At 48.3% G+C, this 24,776-nt stretch overlaps 1 protein-coding gene across 1 annotated transcript in view; it reads right to left on the bottom strand.

Annotated features, from left to right (window-relative positions):
- Cyp24a1 (cytochrome P450 family 24 subfamily A member 1) overlaps window positions 1-11,042 on the bottom strand; it is a 15,215-nt gene extending 4,173 nt beyond the window's left edge. The window contains exons 1-8 of the mRNA XM_021155805.3: window positions 10,416-11,042; window positions 10,088-10,278; window positions 9,211-9,304; window positions 7,165-7,261; window positions 5,734-5,825; window positions 4,466-4,577; window positions 2,987-3,132; window positions 731-897 (exon numbers count right to left, since the gene is read on the bottom strand). Of these exons, the coding sequence (XP_021011464.1) occupies window positions 731-897; window positions 2,987-3,132; window positions 4,466-4,577; window positions 5,734-5,825; window positions 7,165-7,261; window positions 9,211-9,304; window positions 10,088-10,278; window positions 10,416-10,673 (1,157 nt within the window). The 5' untranslated portion in view covers window positions 10,674-11,042. The remainder of the gene's footprint in view (window positions 1-730; window positions 898-2,986; window positions 3,133-4,465; window positions 4,578-5,733; window positions 5,826-7,164; window positions 7,262-9,210; window positions 9,305-10,087; window positions 10,279-10,415) is intronic.
- Window positions 11,043-24,776: the final 13,734 nt, after the last annotated feature.

Here is a 24,776-nt window from a genome sequence, read left to right as displayed (position 1 = left end):
CAACTACCCTTCCACTGGTGAAATAGGCAGACAGAGGACTGGGTGACAGAGGAAGGGGGTGGATCTGGGCGGGGCTGGGAGAGGTGAATGGTTATAACCAAATACTCTGTGTGCGGCCATCGAAGAGCTAAGGTCTGTTCTGTCTTGTTTTTAAGAAATCCCATCTTCTCTTATACTTTGGGTTGTGAGCCTAGCCTTCAATGGCTGAGCCATCTCTCCAGTCCAAAATCCCATCCTCTCAATATGTGTGTCACTTGTTTCTTATCACGTTAGTCAAATCCCTTATATAAGGCTAGCTAGTGGTTCATCACACTGATTTTCTTCTAAGGCTAATTGGTGGCTCATCGATTATTCCGTTCCATTCACTCTGCATGCATCTCATGCTTCACCCGAGGCCTGGGATTTTTTTTTTTTAATTCCCCCGAGGCCTGGGATGATTTTTTTTTTTTTTAATTCCGCTGCTTCCCACAGAGGCAGTGCAGCCTCCTTCTAAGCTAAGGATGGGAGGCTTTCTAGGATTTACTCGGATTGGCTCACAGAGTTTGGAAATCCAGCGATATAAACACCATAAACTCCAAGGCTCTTCTCTCTAGCTTGATAGATGCATATAATAAACCAGGAGGAGCCCTTTGAGTTCTCCTTGCTATGTCTCCGAGAGAATCCTTTTCCAGTGTTAAAGCAAAGGAGAACCTGTTCTTGTGTACTGGCCCAGAGGTGTGTCAGTACGTACCTCATGGACTCTTTTAGACAGGCCTTTAAATAGGGCATATTCCTCACATCTTCCGCCCGTGGCATCTGGTTGTCAGGCAGCACGCTCTGGATTTCCTGGAGAAGTCTCTGTTGCACTTGGGGATTCCGGGATAGATTGTAGAGAATCCACATCAAGCTGTTTGCGGTCTGAAAGGCAACCGGCCACAGATGAGAGTCTGCGCATGGCTGGTCTCAGACAAAGGCAACTGGCCACAGATGAGAGTCAGCGCATGGCTGGTCTCAAACGAATGAGATGGAGACTGTCGACAACTGGCCTCAAATCGATGTCAGGCTAACAAAAGGCCCCGTCTAAACTACTAATGGGTGTAATTGCTTGGGCACAAACAAATTTGCATACAACTGGCAAGGGAGGGATAAATCTGGGGACGGCCCAGACTCGTTTCTCAATTGTGCCGTATTTTACTGCTACGTGAAATGCTACCACTAGGGGGAAACCGGAGCAAGATACAAAGATGTCCTCTCTGTTTTCCACCATCAGACCTAAATGTGAATCCATTAGGGCCTCAAAATAAAAACCGAACTAGAACTTGTATAATGGGCGAAACTTATGTAAAACGGAGTAAAGAGAGGATGGGAGAGCTCTGATGGCACTTGTGAGAGGCTCTCTATGCAATTAAATGTGTAAGACAGCGCCCTTTTGGAATGTAATGAATGGTCTTTTGGCTATACCCTAAATTAACCACGATCAGGAAAAGGCCCTATCGGGGCCTAAGCCACATGTAAAATGCCCTCACAGGAGAATGCAGCACCTTGCCAAAAGAGAATAGAAGAGGAAATGAATTCTAACATCAAATTGAGTACGCCAAGAAGCCAGCGGCGGATTTTGACAAGGCCAATGGCCTTGTTAAGGGTATCTTGGCATCTTTTCTATAGGTAATGAGGGGCACCCACCAAATTCACCACCAGGAGTCAGACGCAATTGGCTACTCTCAAGCTAATTTAAGCCAAACAGTCTCCAAAATTCGGTGTCACGTCCTCCCCCTGCAGACACCAAGGCGCTGTGACTAAGTGCCATGACCCCCCACTCACATGAAGGAGCAGAGTGCAGGATGGCTCAGAGCCAACTGGCATTTATTATTTTTGGAAGAACACGCCTCCCAGGCAAGCTTCTTCATGTCCGAGGGCCAGTGGCCTCGGCGGAAATAAACCCTGGATGGCATTATTACAGAACAGGAAGAGGGTGCGGCCTCCAAATTAAAGGCAGTCAAATCCCTCTGTCTACCCAATGTGACTTTCAGAGTAAACAGGACTGAAAAAGAAACGACCAGGTGCAGAACCCTATCAGGTAGCGCCTCACCACAAGGGCCAAACAGTGTTCGTGGAGCTAGATAAGTACAGTTTCACCACATCCAGGGGACTCAGCCTGAGGCCTCAGGAAAACTGCGGAGCTTAATTCCAGGGGAAGTGGGTAAGGAAACCTCAAGGGATCAGGCTGTCCCCGCATGACCTCGGCTGGGGGGCGGGGGCACTCGCATCCTCAACTGGCTCTCTCTCCTACGGTCATTCTCTGCCCCTCCACTTGTCAAAGCTTACACCGGCCAGCTTACTCCCTCGCTTAAAATGTCTGCTCATGGTGCATATATCCCACTATCTGAAAGAGCAATGTGTGTGTGTGTGTGTGTTCGTATATCAGGGCACATGTATGGATGTGCATGTGGAAGCTGGAGGTTGGCTCTACCTCATTTTCCGAGGCAGGGTCCTTTGCTGGACTAGCTAGCCTGGTTGGCTTCAGGGATCCCCCTCTCTCCCAATCCCCAACCTTGGGATTGCACACATGAGCAACCACATTTGGCTTTTAAAGTTTGAGTTCTGGGTGTCAAACTCAGGTCCTCGTGGATACACAGATAGTACTTCACCCACTGCGCGCGCTCTCTCTCTCTCTCCTGCCCTTCTGCTTGAAAAAGTTAAATTATCTTGCCAGAGCATGGGTACCTATTTCCAAATTCCTGTCTCAGTTCTGCCTCATGCTGGCTAGAGCTTCCCCGGTGTTTTCTTCATTGGAGTGCGTGTTATTAGAGTCAGTCCCTACCGCACCTCACTGCCCTTAGCATCCCTACTGCGCTCACTGTGGGACTCTTATTACTGATTTGGCGAGGCGGTTGCTGCTCGGGTGATTCTGGTGGAGAGAATGATTCCAGCGACAGTTTAAGAACTCACTGTGGGAACCAAACTACCCAATAGACTTTAGCCAGCTGAGATCCCAGCCCACCCTCACCGTCTCCACCGCAGCCAGCTGGAGCTCCGTGACAACAGCATACAGTTCTTTCTTGGAAAGATGATCTTGCTGATAAATATCACAAAGGAAATCTGCACCAGGCTGCCGGGAATATCTCTCTAGGCGGTGGTCGATGCAGGGCTTGACTGTCAGAGCAGAGAAAGGAGAGACAAGAGTTTGAAAATTCGGACGAGGAAAATAGCCCAAGAAAATCTTGCAGCACTGAGTCATGACAGGGACACTGATGATTGCTAGATCAGCAAGTATCTAGTTAATGCTCTCCCCACAATGGTGAGGACTGGGCAAGTCTGAAATGGATCGGCTCCTCTGCATCCACTGGGCATCTTCCAAAAGCGTTGACTCAGAATCAGGGATGAAGGAGTCTGAACTCTCTCTCTCTCTCTCTCTCTCTCTCTCTCTCTCTCTCTCTCTTTCTCCTGGGACTCACATAGTCCTAGCTGGTCTGGAACCTGCTATATAGACTAGGCTGCCTCAAACCCACAGATTTATGCCTGTCTCTGCCTCTAGAGTGCTGGTACTTAAGGCACACACCACCAGGTATGTATGTATGGCCTTGATGGCTTCATTTCTATCAAGCTCCTGGGGCAGAAACTGTTGGTCGGTCATCACACTTAGATGAACAAAACCCCAGAGCTCAGAAGAGATCAGCGTGTGGGGGGGTCAGGGGTGGGATGAGAAATGGGTTTATGTACATATTCCAAACTTGGACACAGATATTACTAGGCACATACACAAGTACAGTGCCTGGGAATACTGTGAGCACTTTCAGCATTTATAAAACACATTCAGACAACTGTCTCACTTCAAATCTTTATGCAGGCAGACCCTGGACTAGGATTGCTGTGGAGAGAGTGGGCAGGGTCACTGCCTGTGGTGCAGTTGGTATCTTAGTCCTGAAGCATGGTCTAACCTGGAGGCTTGGAATAGATACTTAGGCGTGTCTCAGGGCCATTGCTTGGGAACTCAAAAAAGAGTTGACTATGTGGCTTTGTGTAAGGTTCAAACCTATACATGCACACACGCATAGCACCCTGTGTTATAGAGCAGAAATAGCTCTAACCACCAAAATATCACAATACACTCCATGGTTATGTTCTGCTGGGCACATTAAAAGTTGTACCAATGAGGGAGTTGGTGTCATTCGTTACTTTAGAGTTGGGGCAATTGAGGATGAAAAGGAGGAGACACACAGGGCCAAAGCACCAGCATGAACTTGAGTCTGCCTCGGATGCTCTTCCTTGAGCCCCCTGCAGAGCAGACTGCAGAGAGTTAGCTTTCCCCCACCCCCATTCCTCCAGCTCTGCACGTGAGCAGAGAAAACTCTAGAGTGTAGAAGCAATACCATGGGACGATCACAATGGTTCAGTCAGACAGATCACACTATGCCCCTCCTAGACATAGGGTCAGGGTCATTGGATGGCAGTGGGCAGTGGGCAGTGGGCAGAGTGGTCCTTTTACCTGATTTGAAAATGGTGTCCCAGGCCAGCGTGTGCGCTTGCCACACTTTGGTGTTGAGGCGCTTGTGCAGCTCCACGGGGGTCACCATCATCTTCCCAAATGTGCTCATCATCTGTAAGAAACAAAGCAGCTTGAACCCCGCCATTTTCTCTCTAGGCCAGAATTCTCCTTGGAGAGGAAGGATCCTAACTCAGACCCCTTCTGCATCTCTGAAGGATGGGCATCAAAGGCCACCATCTCTCTCGCTCATCTCAAAGACAATTTTCGTGCTGCGTTTAATAAAAAAGATATCTGTCTCACGTTTGGTTGTACTGGGAATGGAACCCAAGATCTCCTGGTTGCTTAAAAAAGCATCTAATACTCTAGCTGCATATGTATCAAAAGATGGCTTAGTCGGCCATCACTGGAAAGAGAGGCCCATTGGACTTGCAAACTTTATATGCCCCAGTACAGGGGAATGCCAGGGCCAAAACGGGGGAGTGGGGGGAGTAGGGGAGTGGGGGTGGGTGGGTATGGGGGACTTTTGGGAAAGAATTGGAAATGTAAATGAGGAAAATACCTAAAAAAAAACAGGAATGAAAAAAAAAGCATCTAATACTGATATATTCTGTATCCCTCTTATTTTATTTTTATTTTGAAACAAAGTATCATTAAGTTGTCTAGCCTGTGCCAGCCTTCACTCTGTAGCCAAAATCAGCTTAAAACTTGCAATTATCTTGCCTTGGGACCTTGCCCAAGCAGCTGCTATGGTAGACCCATACCGCCGCCATACAGCCAGGCCCAGGTTTTAATGTCCTGATTGTATAGAAAGAAGGAAAACTTGGAAAACTATACTTTGCCTATTTGCTCCAGTTTCTGTTGTAGTATAACCTTAGTTAATCCCAAATCAATCTCATCATATCTATAATATCTCAAATTACTCAAACTATTCAAAACTTTTAAAACCTGCAACACTCAAAAACTTTAAAAGATATCTTTTAACCAACTGGCCATTAATCGAGATACCTTAAATACATTTAAAATAATATTTTTTGTAAAATAACTTTGCCTAAATTGATAAATAATGGACTTAGCTTTTTTGTGATTGGTACACATGTATATATTAAAATATAGGTATGAATAGGGAATGTATATATTAAAATATAGGGAATGAATTAAGTATTAAAAATATAAGTAAGTGCGAATGTTTCTCCTTGGTGGACACAGGGATAACCTTAGCTATTCTGCATTCTAGCTTTGAGGACATGCTGTCCAGAGGGCCTGCTTACTGTTTTGATGGCCGCAATGAAGGTCAGGGCTTCTTCTTCTGTGTCCTTTTGAAGGAGCCCGAATCTCTTCTCATATAACACAAGGCAGATGCCTGTCATTGAAAATAATTACTACTGTTACTCAACCGTAGCCAAACCAGAGTCTATGATTAGCTGCCTATTAAAGATGTAGTTCTGTGTCTCATGAGACTGCGGTCTTTTCTAGAAAACAAAATCTCAAAAAGAGCGAGAGAGGAGGGCAGGGACACTCTCTTCTCTCTCTAGAAGTCATTTCTAGGAGCACGTGACCCAGAAGCTTTGAAACCTCCTGGTGAGAGACACAGTGTCTGTGTCAGTCACAGGGAGGTGAGGACAGAGGTGTCAGTGACTCAGAGATCTGTGCCACCACAGTGAGAAGGGCTGGGGAGGGATGAGCTATGGAGTGAATGGGTTTCTAGTACCTGCTAGGGACTGGGCTAGCCCAGAACAGGGGTTTCCCTATTCTGTTTTTTATTTAATAATGTTGTTTAGGATCAACCTATTTTCAAATAAGATTCCTTAGTCTTTAAAACTTTTTTTTGCACAGAGAAAATTTGAATTACATAACACCGTGTCCCCTATGCTAGCTTCCACCTGGACTGCGATGTCATACACCAGGCTAGCCCGCCTGCAAGCATCCCAGGACTCTCCTCTCTCTACCTCACATCTTGTCATAGGAGTACCTGTGTTACCGTGTCTAGCTTTGTGTGAGGTTTGAACCCAGGTCCTCAGGCTTGCAGGCAGGCTGTTTCTCCACTGAGTGTGTGTGTGTGTGTGTGCGTGTGTGTGTGTGTCTCCCATGAGCCTTTGCTTTCTTGACAAGAAGGCTTCAGAATAATCTCTTTTCCTCTTCTCGTTTCCCTGTGGTCTCTGCGTAGAACACAGAGGTAAGGCTGGCGGCAGCTGCTGTTGTCTTGCTTCAAGCCAACATGCTAACAACAGAGGCCCGGTGTTTCCACTTCTGCCTGTTGGGGGTCTTCACTCTGGGCTCCATTTTCTGGAACACTCATCTGAAGAGACCTATCTAAGTTTCTCCTTTCCTGCCCTTATAATCTGACCCTCATCCTAGCAGAGAGGAGTCTCTCACCGAGGTCCATGTCTCTGCTCCTTCTTACCCCTGTAAATGTCCTTACCAGTATTTGTCACTTTAGAATTGTAGTTTTGTGAGGGCAAAGAGGCTGTCTATTTTGTTCTTTGCTGTGTCGCTGGTACCCAATCGTGTCTAGCACATAATATTTGCTTAAGAAGTATTTGTTGAATGACTTCATCAACAACCTATAGTATAAGTTATAACTAAAACCAGTTTGTATGGCCTTGTCTCAATTGGTGATAATCTATCATTATGGAGACCAGAGCCTTAGCCACCCCCCCCACCCCCCAGATCTCCTGTAGCGTAAGTGAACAAGAACTTACTTTCAAAGGACCATTTGTTCAGCTCGCTGTACAAGTCTTGGATGCGGCCTCTCTCATCACGCAGCTCATCGATTTGCCCCATAAAATCAGCCAAGACCTTAAAGAAAGCAATAAAAAAGGCACGCCTGCATCACAGGAGGGAGAGAGAAGCCTCCAGGTCAGGGAGTTCTTCTGAGGGTGTTTCTGCTCTTGGTGATGATGTCTTCCCCCAGGCCTGTCCTGTGTTGTTCCCTAAGCTCTTCCTGCAGCCACTGAAACTGAAGTTGCCGGTGTGTTTTATTTAATCCCAGCACACGTGAGGCAGAGGCAGGCAAATTTCTGAGTTCGAGGCCAGCCTGGTCTACAAAGTGAGTTCCAGGACAGCCAGGGCTACACAGAGAAACCCTGTCTCGAAAAACCAAAAAAAAAAAAAAAAAAAAAAAAAAGAGTGTCCCTGGCAGTTGTTTTGTGTATATGTGTGTGCGCGAATGTGTGTGTGTGTGTGTGTGCGCGTGTGCGTGTGTCTATGTATGTGTGTGTGATGTAGGCTCATGTTTGTGTGGGGACATGCATGTGTTGGCAATGTGTGGAGGCCACGGTTGACATTCGGTGTCTTCTTCATTTGTTCTCCATCCTGTTTTTTGAGGCAGTGTCTCTCATTGAACCCAGAACTCTGAAATTGGGCTGACCTAGTAGGCCAATGAGCTTCCAGGAATCCCCCTGTTTCTACTTGGCCCGTGCTGGGGTTTGAACTCAGGTCTCCTGCAGCTGCAGTGCAAGCACTTTCCCTCCTTAGCCATCTGCTCAGCTCTGCTTTTCAGACTTTAAGAAGGAAAACATCCTTTCTGGGGAGACTGGGTGGATAAACCAGGAGGGAGGAATCAGACAAAATGGCAGCTCAGGGACTGTGGGGTGGTTTGGAGCAGCACCTCCCCTCTGGATTTCCACATCTGGGCAGAGGCATATCCTCCCACCAGCTGTTTGTGTGAAGCATGCGGAATGTGGAGCCAGGAGACGTGCAGGCTCTGGATGCAGTTCCCTCAGTAGATAGGTCTACAACCTTGGGGCAGCCACACAAGGGCTCTGGCTGCCAGCCTCTAACGCCAGTTCAGAGATGGCCCAAGCCTCACACTTGTGAGGGACCACACATGGCCCAAAGTGTATCACCTCAGCTGATCTGCACTGCCACCTCATGGGGCAAGAGGAACAACCACTGCTCCCATTTTCCATGTCACAGCTGAGAAATGGCTTAGAGACTCTAAGTCACGTGACCACCTAACTGATGGAGGACCTGCCCAGCTATACCTAAGACAAGGGATGAGTAGTCATAAAGCCGGCAGGTAACAGAGGAGCATGTTTAGTTTGCTGACGTAATGCACTTTGAAAGTACTCTGAATCTGTCACCTAACTAGAAAAGCAGGAGTAGGGGGATGGAGGGGATGGAGGGGATGGTGGAGATGGAGGGGATGGGGGGTTGGGGGGGGGAGGCCGGTAAGGTCCAGAATCTTTTTAGAATCATACATCAGCATGGAGTACAAAATCTCTGGACACATCATGCCATTTTATTCCTCTACATTTTCAGAAGACCGGTCTCTACAGGAACATGCCCCCACCCCCCACCCCGTGCCCAGATTCTTTACCGCTGTACTTCTATTACGAATGCAAAGCCTCCCCGCTCCCGCCACCCCTGTCCCCGCCTCAAGTGTTGCCGCCTAGGGCTCTTAGAAGCAATCATCTCATTCAGTACTGTAGGCTAGGGGCTCTAAAGACTGGGAAATCGGCTTAGAGAAGTTAAATAACACAGCCCGGTCTCACTGGTAGTTGGTGGAAGCCTTGGAACTGCCCAGGAAGCTTGTAACTGTTCCCTCGGTGGGATTACTTTAGGATTTGGAGCAGGTGAGTTTGCCGGAAGAGGAAGGAATGAAAGGCGGAGAGAGACAGCATCTCCCTTCAACCACCCATGATCCACAATTCTTTTCCCTTTGTATTTAGAGCTGTGACCCAAAGCCCCGGGTAACAGCTCTCTGTCGCAGAGAGCCGCAGGAAAGCTGGCCCCAGTGCACACACCTCATTGATTTTCTTGTCCAGCTTCATGATCTCCACGGGCTTCATGAGTTTCTTTTGGAAGGCGCTGCGGACCCGCTGCCACTCCCGTCCTTCCCTGCGGAGAACGGTTATGCTTAAAGCGCCACGAAAGAGGCTGCACAGTGATTGGGGAGCGCAAAAACTATCTCTGAAGATCGCCTGGAAAAGCTTCAGGAATCTTAGCTCTCAATGAATATTCGCGGCCGCCATCAGCCATCACTGACCCGAGAGAGGCTTACTGTGTCTCTCTGTGAGCTGATGGCTTATGGTGCTTAATGGTTGCTGGAGAAGGGGTACTCATTTTTCCTCAGTAGTGTAGGCTCCGATAAGATGTCTGTGCTCTAAATGATCCCCCACCTATGGTCATGCGAGCAAACTCAGGGATTCATAACCACAAAATAAAAACAACATGAAAATAGGAGAGAGAAAGTTGTTGGAACAAGGGAGAATCTCAGTGGGAGTGGGCAGGAGTATCAGAGAGGGCACGGAGTGATGAAAGCGACCGGAAATACATTATAAACACGTATAAAATTGTCAAACAACGTTAAAATATTTGGTTTGACGTTAGGGTTAAGTCTTGCCCAAGAGGACACCTGGAAGGTGAAGCCCAAATAAAGCGGGCATGGTGCTTTTGATGTGTCCTGTTGGGGGAGGCAGCATGTGTGCATCCCTTCACTGAATAGCTTGTGAGGGAACCCATTCTCTACAGCACAATTTCAGGATGGCACCAGCTCTAGGTAGAGCAGGGGCTTTATATTCGTTCTGCATAAGACCCAGGGAACTCTAACGACTCCCCTCCCCCACTGTCCCGCACGTCCAGCCTCCCACCGTCTCGGTCCAGCAGAGGGGACTGACTCACAGGATCATCAGCCCGTAGGCTTCGTTGCGGTGGTCGCGATAGGCTTTCCAGGGTTTAATCTCCAGCCGCTGGGGATGCGCGCTCTCTTTGCGGTACAGAGCTTCCAGCAGGCTCGGCGAGCCCAGATGCACCGAGTCGAAGGAGCCCAGCTTCATCCGGAAAATCTGGCCATACTTCTTGTGGTACTCTGCCTGCAGCGGGGAGGGCCAAATGCCATCAGCGCGCATCCTCAAGTGCCCCGGGCGCTTCTGCCTCGCTCCCCCTGCCACCCCGACCGGAAGGAATAGGGAACAGGGGACAATAGGTGATTAGGAAACAAACTATTTACCAGTGTGTCGTGCTGTTTCTTCAGGCCACCTTTCCAAAAAATCTCCAGTAGGCTGCCCAGCAGTGGCCAGTTGGTGGGTCCAGGCAAGGAGGTGACGTTCCGAGTCTCACCGTCGGTCATCAGCGGGCAGAGGGGCACCTCTTTTGGCGCACGCGAAACGTGCGCCTTGGATGTCACGGACCTTGGGGGTTGCCCGAGGTCCCGCAGCCGGCGCAGGAAAGCGATCAGGGGGCGCCTTTTGTCAATGGGGCAGCTCATAGTAGCAGGCGACCCGTGACTCTCGAGGAGCAGTAGGGACTGAAATGGGTAAGGTATTTCGGAAGTGCTGTTGGGTTCTGAAGTTTTGGCGATTTGGGGAAGAGAGGCAAACAGAAGCCGCGGGTGTGGTAAAATACTGTACAGCACGATGGACTTGGAAGAGGCGGATGCCCAGGGATGCTGCAAGGTGCAGTTGTTTAGGGCGCAGGTCCCTGCCCTGAGCTGGCCACAAGTGGCTGGGGAAGAGCGGCCGGGGTTTGGCAGCTTCGGGAAGAGTACTCTGTGGCTGTGCAAATTTGACTTCTAAGGTCTAAAGCCACGAGGGGTCAAGGAGGGTCGAAGGGATGCCGCCAGGTCTGATGTACCTCCTTGTGCCTCCCCGAGCTCCCGGGCTTAGGGACCTCGTATTTATGGGAACAGGGCATGCTGGAGGTGGCCAATGAGCACGCTGAGTAAGGGCGGAGGGGGACCGACTGGCAAGGATGGGAGGGACGCGGGGGGGCGGGTGTGGAAAGAGGATGGAGTCAGCGAGGTGAGTGAGGGCGCAGGGGCCTCGGGTGACCGACACGCTGCTGGCCGGGCGGACGCACCGTGGACTCCACCCCGGAGATAACCTGAGAAAGGCGAGTCGAGCCCAGGGTTCAGCGGGTGCGCTGCGAGCACGCCTCCTCTCCCTCCTCCTGCAGGTTGCAGCCGGCCTTGTAGGAGCCCAAGGCTGCGCTTGCACAATCGCCACTCAGGGCGGGCAAGGTCCCTGAGGACAGTGCGGAAGGCCGCCCGCGCTTGCCAAGAGAGTGGAGAGCGAGCCCGCCTCCCAGCATCCCGGGAGACAGGTTTTCGTAGCCTGAGTCGGACTTCCTTTGGACGAATGTTGCCTTTTTGAGCCTCTGAAGGAAGAGAGGATTTGAAACTTACGAGGATATACCAAAAAGTGGGAGGGGAGAGGAGATAATCTTACGCAGGGTCTTAAGCTAGGCAAGAAAGCCCAATGCGGTTTGCAGAATTTTCCTTAACAGATTCCTCGATGCTTCGGGTTGGGTTGTTAGGGAACCGAATCAATGAATGCACGTACACAGGTGTGTGTCCTCAACAAAGGATGCTAGTGGCTTTAGTTCTGCGGGAGACTGTGGAGTGCCTAGAGGGCATGGCTTGGTTCCTTTGGACTGCTTCCCAATGTCCCTTCTTGCACACCGCCCACCCTTCGCAGAGGCACCCACAGATTCCTAAGCGCCCCCACTTTCTCCCTAAAGCCCACCTAAAGCAGGCAGAGTTAGCCACAGATGCACCCTTGCTTTTGTATCTGGATAGATTAGAGCTCACTTCCCTAATTCTGGAAAGGAAATTGGTCTTCGCTGATTCAAAGTGACTCATATTGTTTCCTGCTGTTCCAAGCGGCCAGCAGCCAGGCGGGAGGCAGAGACTTTCCTCCTCGGCTTTCCAGTCACCTGACCTAAGGTTACTGTGACCCAAGCAATAGCAAAGTCTTCCGTAAACATCTGTCTGCTTCTGGAAAGGCTTTTGCAATCCGATTTGTGATTTGTGCTCCAACACAGTCGTTTCGAATTTTCCCTAAGAGGTCGGTGCTAATAAACAAACAATAACTGCATATATGCAATAGTTTATATGAAATCTACTAGATCAATGTTAATATGTACGGCCATGTATACAGCATGCACTATAAGTTCATGTAGTCTCTTGTGTGTCTGTAAAACATACATTTTATACTATATGCAGTGCACTGTAGGCCATGTGAAAGTACCATATGTTAGACTTTCAAGAGCCTGTGACAAAACTGGAATTTCACTCCAATACTTCTTATTTATTGATTGATAATTTATTTATTTATTTACATCCCAAATGCTGCCCCCTCCCCCACCCCCTCCCAGGCTTCCTTCCCCCACTTCCCCTTCACCTCTGAGAGCGTGCCCCCCACCCCCACCCTCGTGGTTTATCATGTCTCTGGCAGGATTAGGCGCATCCTCTCCTACTGAGGCCAGACAAGGCAGCTCTCTGCTGTGTCTGTGCCAGGAGGCAAATTTCACCTCAGCTCAACGTCAAAAACACGTGAAAGAACCGTACACCCCCTCCCCACACACACACTGCCCATTGTCACAGACATTAGTAGCCCCAATGGCATTTGGATCCCAGTTTCTAACCCAGCCTGACTCTTCAGCACAGACACCCATATGTATCATTATTTCTATTGCTTTTTTGAGACAGTCTCATAGCCCAGGCTAGCTCAAACCCCACATCCTCCTGTTTCCAAATCTAGAGTGTTGGATGGTGGTTTATTTTTACCACGCCTAACATCATCTGGCCAATCATATCACTCTCTTCCATGACGATGGAAGTATTCCTTCCATGACGATGTGCCCCAGAGGAGGGTGGGATCAGAACTTTCTCGTTTGGGTACGACGTGGCAGAGAGTGGCAGAGAGCATGCATCCCTAGAGGGAGGTGTTCTTTCCTCATCTCTTCTCACTTGTGCCTGGATGCTGCAAAGACCCCATCCTTGTGTGTGTGTGTGACAACTGTCTTGTTATTTCAGCCAGTGAGCTACTATTTCTTTTCCTTTTTCGTTTTTCTTTTGTGTGATCAAGACAGAGACAGGTTTCAGACGAAGTAGATCTTCCTGGGAGTTTAACGTTAGTTTTTGTTTGTTTTGTTTTTGAGACAGGGTCTCACTCTGTAGTCCTGGCTGTCATGGAACTTGCTATGTTGACCAGGCTGGTCTTGAACTCACAGAGATCTGCCTGCCTCTGCCTCCTGAGTGCTGGGATTAAACTTATGTGCCACACTGAACGTTAGCACCAGACCGCTTCATGAATTACAAAGAGATACTCAGAAGTACAGGAATTTATTAACCAGTGTATTCATAGAAGTAAATTAGAGAATTTCAGTTTCATAGAAGTCCATGTCTCCTGTTCACTGGGGAGAGTCCCCAGTCTCAGCATAGGGTTTATTGGAGGTCCATTGAGTGGAACATTTGTCAGTCCTTGAAGAGGTTCAGAACACTGAAGTGATTATGTTGCACATACTCTCAGGAACTTAACCGTCTTTCCTGGGCTTTGTGCCTCCCTCATTCCATGGCCTCTGTGAGGCATGCAGCCAAAGAACCTCTCAGAAATTCCTAATGAAAGATCTGAAAGTGGCTCCTAAGAGCCAACCCCATTCCCAAGATCTGCCCAGGCCACCTCTACAGTTCTGAGAAATCCTAACTATCTCCTGCAAAGTTTAATGAGATTAATTAGACCCTAGCCTTTCTACTCTGCAACCACACATGACAGTGTGTGTGTGTGTGTGTGTGTGTGTGTGTGTGTGTGTGTGTGTGTAGGGTGGAACCTGTTGGAGGGCAAGGGCTTGATTTTGATCCTCTGCCTCGGGAAACACAAAACTCTTTCAACTATATGGGTTGGCAATACAATTTTGAGTCTCAAGCCTTGGCTGACCTAGGGTGACCTAGCTGCTTTTTGGTTGCGGGAATTCGGAGGGCTGACTTTTCATTTCTTGAGCAGAAGGTGGTGGAACCAACCTCACAGCCAAACTCAGACATCACAGAAATGGGAAGAGTGCCAACATAGACTCCTGTGAGGATGCTGCACAAAGTCCCAAGCCAAGTGAGACGTTTAAGAACTTACCTGGTAGTGCTGTGCATTGCATACCTGGTTCCTTGGTACCCAGAGGGAGGGTGTTTCAATCATGATATCTGTGCTCAACTAGATAGTGGCAGTGTGTGTGTGTGTGTGTGTGTGTGTGTGTGTGTGGTGCTGGAGGCTGATCACAGAGCCCTGTGCACACCAGAGAAACATTCTACCACGGAATCTCCTGACTCTTATTGTTTTGAGACAGGGTCTTTCTGAGTTGCTTAGGCTGGGCCCAACCTTGCTACTGTCTTACTTAGGCCTTGCAAGCAGCTGAAGTCATGTTGTTTTGATTCTATTTAAACTGTACAGTTAAATAGAAGAAAATAGGTAAGAAAATAAAAAAGCCCCCCCTCTCACACAGTTCCTCTCCCCACCCCCTCTACTCTGCAGCCACAATCTTCATGACTTTTCTCCTGCACCTTTCTTCCCAATTACTTAAATCTCCTTGAAATTGTAAGCTGCTGTCTTTTGTTGGCTGACTCTCCTATAACACATGACCCATGCTGTTTATGCTGAAGAGCACCCAATAATAATAAGCAAATAATAGGCAATCGATTATTGATCCTTTCCTTGTTCCCCAGCAAAACCCAGAGAGTTTAGTAACAATGCATCGTTTGTTTTCTGAGGAAGTTATTGGTAAACCCTGCAGATGCTCATCTGGGTACCTCTGGGGTGAAGCTGTGTCTCCATTCCTCACTGGCTGTGTGGGCTTGGGAAGATGTTGTGTTTCTCTGAGTCCAGGTTCCTCATTTGCAACACTGGAGGTCAGTGGACACTCTTCCCCAGATGGGCTGAGAGCAAGATCCCAGGCGGAGCATAGCCTCTGTCTTCCTGGACTCCATTTGGCACGCACTTGCTTTCTGGTTTCTGAGCAGAACTAGGCCATGCTGAGCAGTCAATATTTTATTGCAAGTGTGGAGAAAGGTACCTGAAAACTTCCAACACAGTCACACGGGGTGGGGAGAGCTTTTGAGGTTCACTGGCAAAAGAGCTATTCTGTTTTAAAGCAGGAAGAGCATGGTGTAAACAAGTCGGTGTCTTAGAGATTTATTTTGTATATGTGTGTGCCTCTGTGTGTATGTGTTGTGCCTGTGTGTTAGCCTTGGTATATGTATGTGTGTGTATATGTTTGTGCCTCTGTGTGTATGTGTGTGTCTGTTTGTTGAGTCTGGGTGTATGTATGTGTATACTTGTGTGTGCCTGTGTGTGTGCCTGTGTATGTATGTGCCTATATGTGTATGTGTGTGCTTATATGCATGTGTATGTATGTATGTGTGTGTGCTTGTGTGTATGTGTGTGTGCCTATGTGTGTGTATATGTGTCTGTGTGTATGTTCATATGTGTCTGTGTGTGTATGTCTGTGTGGGTATGTGTGTGCTTGTATGTGTGCTTGTGTGTATGTGTGTGTGCCTGTAAGTGTGTATGTATGTGCCTGTGTGTGTATGTCTCTGTGTGTATGTGTGTGCTTGTATGTGTGCTTGTGTGTGTGTATGTATGTGCCTGTGTGTGTATGCCTCTGTATGTGGTGTGCCACATGTGTGTGGGTACTCATGAAAGTCAGAAGAGGGCATCCAAGCTTGTGAAGCTGGAGTTACTGGTGACCGTGAGCCACCTGACATCAGTGCTGGGAACTGAACCCTGCAAGGCGGCTCACCCCTAACCGCTGAGCCATCTCTAGTGCCAGTTAGTATCGGTATTATTAGTCTTTAAAAAAAATAATAATACAAGGTCTTGTTCTGTAGTTTAGGCTGGCCTGGTAGTTTTTAAGTAGCCTAAACTGGCCCAGAACTTGTGGCAAGTCTCCTGCCTCAGCCTCTCTAGTGTGGATTTAGAGGCCACCATAGCCAGTAGCTGCAATAGGAAGGGTGACTTTGGAAGGTTCAGTCATAACTGTCTAAGGCAAGTTAAACCAGACAGTGAAAAACACTACAGGGGTTGTGTGTATGTGTTTAGTTTTGGTGAGACAGGGTCTCATGTAGCCCAGGTTGGCCTTGATCTCACTGTACAACTGAGAGTGATTTAAAACCTTGTCTGACCTTTGAATTGATTTCCCAGCCTCCACCTATGGATTGTTTTCTGATATTCCATTGGTACCATCTATGTTTCATAAGTAAAAATTTAGATTACATCATCACATAGATACCTGTTCTGCGTCTTTTCCTGCATGGTATGACTTGGCTAATCCGATCTGTGTGTAATACAGGGAAATCTTATGATGGGATTTTCAGTGCCAAATACTTTGGGTCTGAAGCACGGTTTTGTTTGCTCTCGTATGTTGGGAGCCCGCCATGATGACTCTGAGGGCCTGTTGACTTCCTTGGCCATCACTGAGACGTGATTATACTTTTCTATGGCTTTAAAGTGAACCAGCAAACATACACTTTGCCAGGTGACTGGTGCAGGAAGCACTTCTGGTGTTAGGGAAAGTAAACTCCCGGTGGGGTGAGCGTGGCCACTCCACTGTTGTGTCAGTGATCACACAGAGGACCAGCGAGACAATTCCAGGTAACTATGGAAGAGTCCCTTTCTCCTAAAACCAAAAGCGCCCCGTCAGCAGAGAATGTGCCCAAGTTTTGTGCAGTGGCAATTTTCCTAACTGTTCTTATGACAGAGTTGACTGTTGGCTCTTCCACCCAGCGACAGCAGTTAGGTGAGCCCTTCTGTTTGGACAGCTTCAAGGATGGTTGGAATCCAGTGTGTTCATACTCGCACATCCACAGACTCCCTCCACTGTGATGGCAGTTTCCAGTGAAAAATAATTTGACATACATCTCCAGAGATCTCTTGACTTGTTTCCGTTCTCTCCAGTCAGAATGCAGTTCTTTGGAGGAGCCACCACATGGCTGCTCAGCGCCTATGGCGTGCTAGGCACCCTGCCCAGCCCTGTGTCAGAGAGGAGCAAGGAAAGCCTGCTTAGTTAGAACGCATTCTCTGCTGATGACATCAACCCACACAGTTGCAAGGAAACAGGAGAGAGCCGGCCACCATCCTCCTGGCTTCTGTTATTGAGCATGGGCTCTGAGTCACTGCAGGTTCTTATCTGTCACATCACCAACGGGAAACAGCAATCTCTCTTGTTATTCCTCACTCTGGCAGGGCTTCTGGACCAGCTACAGCCATCCTCACTGAAGGTCCTACAGCTAATGGTTGGAGCTGGGTTCCTCTTGAAAGCTCCTCACCGGTGTCTGTCAGTGCTTGCCAGCTGAGCGGGGGAGGCTCAGGAGCCTCATTGTTTAAGGCAGTTCTAGTTTATGCCGGATAGAAGCATCAAACTCCAGGACGCTGAACTCTTGGAAGGAAAGGGTTGAAAAAAAATGCACATATAAGCTTCACTGTGATATTTATTAAATCGAGACAAGAACATGTCAGGGAAATGGCAGATATGGTTACAGTATGATTGACTAGGTCACAGAGGCAAGCTATGTCCCTCTAGTGATGATGGGGTTTCCTCTGGAGGATGCAGACAGTCTCTGATCGATTCTGAAACAGGCAGACAATCACTGAGTCTCCAAGAAGTCTTCAGGTCACTGTAGGATGAGATGCTGGGGTCACTTCTAGTGCTGGGTGTACAGCTCCAGGGACAGCCATGATACTAGCCATGTCCACAGCTGCAGAGCAGGAAGTCAGCTCATTTTACCCTCATTTCCCCATTTCTCCCCCTTCCTCACCCACAGCACAGCACAGCACAGCACAGCACAGCACAGCACAGCACAGCCTCTGATGTTTCAGGGAGTTACTGCGGACTATGAGCTAGGATGTTTAAGGAAGAATACTGCATGTTCCGAGATCAAAGTGGTGGTGACAGACAGGGACAATAGAGGCTCACGTGACACCAGTGGCTGGAGTAAATGAGAAGGAAAGGCTTATACTTCAGTGCAGCACACAGCATGGTGGAAAAGTCCAGAAGCTCAGGATGAGGCTCGGAGAGGCAGGCGCTGTATCAGCACCTAACACTGAACTCAAGCAATAGCAATTAAGTTCTTATAAAAGGCAACTCCAACAAAGGGGTCCTCTCACTGTCTCACACAAGGATCCTCTCTCACTGTCTCACATGAGGATCCTCTCACTGTCTCACACAGGGATCCTCTCACTGTCTCACACGGGGATCCTCCACTGTCTCACACGGGGATCCTCTCACTGTCTCACACGGGGATCCTCTCACTGTCTCACACGAGGATCCTCTCACTGTCTCACACGGGGATCCTCTCACTGTCTCACATGAGGATCCTCTCACTGTCTCACACGGGGATCCTCTCACTGTCTCACACGGGGATCCTCTCACTGTCTCACACAAGGATCCTCTCTCACTGTCTCACATGAGGATCCTCTCACTGTCTCACACGGGGATCCTCCACTGTCTCACATGAGGATCCTCTCACTGTCTCACACGGGGATCCTCTCACTGTCTCACATGAGGATCCTCTCTCACTGTCTCATACGGGGATCCTCTCACTGTTTCACAGGAGTATCAGTAATATATTTGAATAACATTCTTGAATTCAAAGTTTCTTTTTTTTTTTTTTAAGAGAGTCAGGGTCTCATGCGTTAATGTCCTCAAATGTGCTACGTAGCTAAGAATGCCATTCACTTCTGGGATTATAAGCATGCACCACCGTGTCCAGTTTATGCACTGCTTGGGGATGGAACCCAGGGCTTTGTGCGCGCTGGACAAGAGCCCTACCAGCGGAGCCACATCCCCACCTCTCAAAGACTCAATCTGCTTAGGGTTTTTTTCTTTGTCAACCAAGTGGATGAATCTCAGTGTCGATAACTCTCTTGGGAATCTGAACCCAAGACCCAAGATCATTTACACAAACTAAAAGGTGGCATTCCCAGGCTCTGTAGAGGGATACACACGATCTATATAGGGGACCTTGAAGTGTGCCTCCTCTAAGTGTTTTAGAGAGCCAGGGCATTCGAAGTTAATGGAGGTTGGTTTGCAATCTTTAGCGTTTTTCTTTAAAACAGTCTCAGCTGGGTTTTGATTTTCCTGCACTGGGTGAGTGGGAGGCTTCTAAGGCAGCCTCCTTCCCGTCACTCAGGGAACCATGGCATCTGTGTGCAGTGCAGATTGCGGGAGGTGGGCTCTTTCTGCAGCACTGCATAGATGCATGTTGGTTGTTCAGTGCTCATGAGGTGAACAAAGCTTTCTGGTAAAGGTCTACCTTGAGACAGAATGAAGAGACTCCACATCATCCCCATTGTCTTAGTCACCCTTCTGTTGCTATAACAGAACAAACATATGACCTCCTATAAGGCAACTCATATAGAAGAAAGCATTTAATTGGGGGCTTGCAGTTTTATAGGGTCATGGCAGGAAGCAGACGGGTATCCTGCTGGAGCAGTAGCTGGGAGCTTTATATCCTGATCAGCAGGGAGAGGTGGGGGAGGGGGAGAAAGATCTGCTTGCCTCTGAGTCCTGGGATTATAGGTGTGCTGAGTTTAGTCAGTACTGGGGATCGAACCCAGAGCTTTGTGCACGATACCCACTGAGCCACATTCCTAGTCCATCTCACTTGGTGCACTGAGGACAAGCTGAGATCTCTTCTTTGTCGCGTTTTCCCTCTAGTGTGAGCACTGTCTACTAGTCATCATTGCTGGCTGCTTCCTTTCATGATTCTGGCTGCTGTTCTGGAACCACAGCGCAGAGGGACTTTGATGGACAGTCTCAGTCTGTCACTCACTCCTCATCATGACCCACGTCCACTTTACACTTACAAAACCACACATGTTCCTCCAGTGTGGGGTTTATAAAGCAGAAAGCATGAGCGCCCGCAAAGTGCACGCATGCGCCGTAGCAACCTTCAGAGGGGGCTCTTTTTTCTTTAGATGGAATTTCACCCCAGAGTGAGGTGTTTATCCTTACCCCACTGTAACCTCAACGACATTGCCACACCCCCCCCAGTCTTCTTGATTTTCTTGGCTGGAGTTTTAAGGAGTAACTTTTTACTACATATCAATAAATTTCTTCATGCCACAAGCAGCACGATATCCTCCAGCAGGATTCGTCAGAGGAACTGGGGAAACGATGCCTGAAAGAGCACAGATTCTACGGTTGGAGCATGCAATGACCACAAAACTCATGGAAGGACACTGAGGTCTCCTCGATTGATAGATGGCTCCTACAGTCCCCCCAAATCAGCCCATTAAAGTCAGTACATTTTCATTGTGGCTTCAGAGAGTTCCTGGTCCCACAGTGCTCTGGCCTCTGAGAATTCATTCTCTGCAGCACCCTCACCCTCGAAGGTTTACTGGATGTTTTCATTGCACCGCTGAATCTGATTGGCTTGATCTGGGCCTGTACTGTGTTGGCGAATCTGATTGGCTTCCTCTTTAAAGGTGAGCTGAGGTCTGACTTCTGGAGTGGAGAGGTAAGAGTGAGACCTAGGAAGATATCCAAAGCGCTTTAGACGATCATAAATATCTAAGCTGCCCACTTCAGCGCATATCAGACCCGTTTGTGAGCAGCAGCCCTGTGAGGAGAGTGCCCAGCTCAGTGAGAAGACACACAGTTCTGAAAGAATCCCCACTGGATGGATCGATCACTCCAGGGAACAGCTTCTGATTCTAAATAATGACTTCTTTCTCAATGTCAAAATTGCAGGGCCGGGTACCACGAATGTTAACAGATTAGGTAATGGTTTGCCCCGCTCCCCCGTCTTTTTGTTGTTCTGGGGACCGAATTCAAAGCATTATGTATGCCAGTCAAACACTCTACCACTTAAGCTTTAATGCTTAGCCCAGTAAACGGTCTATTCCATAAAAATCTAAAAATCCATATATTCAGGATATCTTTGAAAAAAAGATCTACCTCTTCTAGGAAAAAATTACAACTTGAAACTCGCAAGAGATGACTATATTTTGGTCCAGAGTGCGGCTTACTAGACTGCGTGTCCTTTGGGCCGGTTCCTAAGGCTTTGCACAGGAGAAAAGTTAAAATTTGGGGTCATAGCGCCACCTGGTGATAAAATGCAGTTATTCAGGAGACGGGCCCACAGCGCTACAGTTTATGCGAGGCGTTTGATATTAGGCACAGGAAGAAGAAATGCGAACACGAATATGGACTCTCGAACACTGTTACTGAACAAATGCACCAGCAGCTATCTCGTGTCTCACAATACTCTCTAGTCCTTAAATACGCCGCCATTTAATTGTCCATACATCAGTTTACCCGTTAATGAGCAGGCAAGGTCGGCTTCCCTTGGTGCCCCTGGCTTAGCAGAAGAGAAATAGCTCCCAAGGAAACGGGCAGAGAGCTATAGAGTCGCTTGCAGGGATGGAAGTGTTTAAGAGAAGTGGATCAGTAAGTCTGTGCCGCTGTAACAAGGAACCCCGCGACCGGGTTATTGGTAATTCCTAAGCAACAGAGATGAACTTCGCACAGTTGTGGAGGTGAACAAGTCCAATGTCAAGCAAGGTGCTGGAAGGTTCTATGCCTGGAGAGGGGTCTGTCCTTTTCATCCAAGAGGCCTGTGTCCTTTCTATTCTGGGAGCTGTCAGATGAAAGAACTAGTGTCTGGCTGCAGTGGTCAGTGGGGATTTTTGGTGGCATGCTGACTGGACTAAGAGTATCTTTGATTCCTCCATGTTCCTCCAAGTGGCCCCTCACGCTCCTGTATGTAACCCCATCCCCCACCTCCCGGGTGGGATAAACTCATTGGTTCACTAAATTGAACTCGTGTGGCATCCTTACTTGGTTCCATCATCGCTTTCCTTTCTGGAGTGAGCAGATGTTTGTCCATGTCTCTCCAGGGAAAAGTGCTATCCGATGATCAGAGGGGGAGGCGCGCCTTGGTTTGGAATTTTAATTAGACTGGTCCTACGTGCAGTGGGGAGGCATGAGGATCTCAAACCCTGTCAGGAAAAAATAGCTTACAAACATTTTTGAGTCAAATACAAACAGACAAATTCCTAGGATAAGATGAAAAGACGTCCAAAACACTGGGAAATGGGCTTGGATGCCTGAGAATTCAGTCGTGGTCCTTGGGCGCCCCCTGCAGGCAGAGGATCAAATTACTTCCAGCTAGCGAGATCTGCGGCTCCTGCCACTCAGACTTTGCCTCCTCAAGCCCAGGGAACGCAGAGTGATGTTGCAGGATCTTGGGGGAGGGGCACTTGCGCGCACGCGCGCCTGCACACACACACTGTCACAAAACGACAAATATCCTCATCATCCCTGTGTGACGCAGTCTAAAAGCTAGGACAAGCTTGGACAACATTCATTTCCAATTGAAATTTTTTCTCTTTCTTTTTCGTGCCTCTTTGGCGGCGTTCTCCTGTCGAAAGCTGCATGTGTTTCCCTTGCTGGGACAGTCAGTCACATTTACACTAACCACCCTCTCTGACACACTATCCTTATTTAACGGTTTGTTTGTGGTCTGTCTCCTGTCAGTAGATAGCAAGGTGCTGGGGGACGGAGTACTTTATCTGTTTGACATGCAGCATCCCCAATATCTGGTGTCTTTCGGTCCAGTCAACATGCCACTAACTACAGATTCTCCATGACCACTGCAGCCAGACACTATCTCTCCCTTCTGAGTCTGGTCTAAGGGTTACAGAGTTCAGGACTGGGGTTTGCGGTATATACAAATGAGTTCCTCAAAAGTGGTACCACTGTAATTCCAGGTCCCGAGATTTGACTCTGTATGTGCAACTGCTCAGTAGCAGAGTGCAAACGGCAAACCTTCCTCAGGAGGGTGTTAGGACTTCACTCTGAGGAGTCCAAATTCATTATATCCAGAGGGCTTGATGGTATGCAGGCAATGAGCAGGATTGCATTGTAATGATAGGAGACAGATTGTAACCAAATGGGTACATGCATTGTACATTAGAACAGCAGTCCTCAACCTGTGGGTCTTGATCCTTTTGGAAGGTCAAATGGCCCTCCCACCCGGCTCAAGTATCAGACATCCTGCATGTCTGGTATTTACATTACAATGTATAACAATAGCAAAATTACTGTTGTAAAGTAGCAATGAAATAATTTAATGGTTGGGAGTTGCCACAACATGAGAAACTGTATTAAAGGGTCACACTAGGAAGGTTGAGACGCAATGTGTCATAAGCAGACAGGCGAGATCTGCTTCTCTTCCCCTCCTTGGCATGCCCTTGTGCTTGAAGCCATAGGAGGGACTGGCAGAGATGCAGGAGCGCCCAGCCGTGCTTTTACTGTCCTGCGGCTCACACCAGGTCCTCCCTGTCCCTTGGCAAATGAGACAATGCCCCACCCCCCAATACTCTAAGCTCTTCTGCCCTCGGAGCTCCGACTTTCTGAGAGCAAAGTCTTGGCTACCAAAGTTCACAATGGCCCTGGTTACTAAGGAAGCCCGGTGCCCACTGGGCCCTGTGTGGGCAGTCTTCCCAGGCTAACATATTTGAGTGAGTGGAAGACATATTTCTGAACCAATTTAATTTTAAACACATAAAAGAATTCATTTCAGTTGCACATGATGGAGCACGCCTTTGATCCTAGCGCTTGGAGAGCAGAGGCAGGAGGATCTCTGTGAGTTTCAGGCCAGCTTGGTCTACATAGCTAGTTCCAGGACAGCTAGGATTACAGAGCGAGACCCTGTCTCTAAATATAAATAGCCAAGCAGCCGTCCAGTAAGCTATTATCTAAGCATTTAAGTTTGTTGTAGCACTCTGGGTCAGTGGTTCTCAACCTATAGATTGGGAGCCCTTTACAGAAGCCGCCTAATACTATCAGAAAATAGACATTTATTGACATCATGACTCAGAACCGTAGCAAATTTACATAATGAAGTAACAACAAAACTACTTTTTATGGTTGGGGGGCACTACAACATAAGGGGGCACTACAACATTTAACTTATTAAAGGGTCTCAGCACTAGGAAGGTTGAGAACCACTGCTCTGGATCTTTTTTGGGGTCACCTACCTTTGGCTTCATCTATTCCTGGCTGATCCCCTAGTGATCAGTGGCATACAAGCTAAGATCAACTTCAAGGGTGGCCTTCAGCTTGTAGCTTCGCCAGCACTGGGTTTTTATGTGGTAGGGGCTGTAGATCGAACTCAGGTCCCTATGCTTGAATGCAAATACTTGACCAAAGGATTTACCAAATACTTTGCCGAAGCCACGCCTTTAGCCTCCCTAGCTTCTCACTAGGTTGTTGAATAAATGGAAAAAGAATTTCTTAAGCCTCCCGTTCCACGCAGCTGGGTGGTACCCAGCGCTCCCCCTGCTGGCCGTGGCTGGGATCTCGGGCCCGACTATTGGCCGCTTTTGGTATTTATGCCGGCCGAGAGGGAAGCTGCCTGTCCCTTTAATTGGAAGATACCAAGTGTTTCCAGGGCATAGTTTTTTTTCCTGAGTCCTTGCCCTGGGAATTCATAGTTCAGAGACATAGATAACAGCAGTGTTGAGACAGTGCTGTGCGTTAGGGGGGAGTCTGGCTCATCAGGGCTCGAGAGGGACCTCGGGGGGTGACGCACGCCTGGGTG

This window comes from Mus caroli, unplaced genomic scaffold (genome assembly GCF_978045245.1).
Source record: "Mus caroli unplaced genomic scaffold, Mus_caroli_1 scaffold_2, whole genome shotgun sequence".
Taxonomy (NCBI): Eukaryota; Metazoa; Chordata; class Mammalia; order Rodentia; family Muridae; genus Mus; species Mus caroli.
Note: the sequence above shows the minus strand (reverse complement) of the source record. Positions and strands in the feature narration are given on the sequence as shown.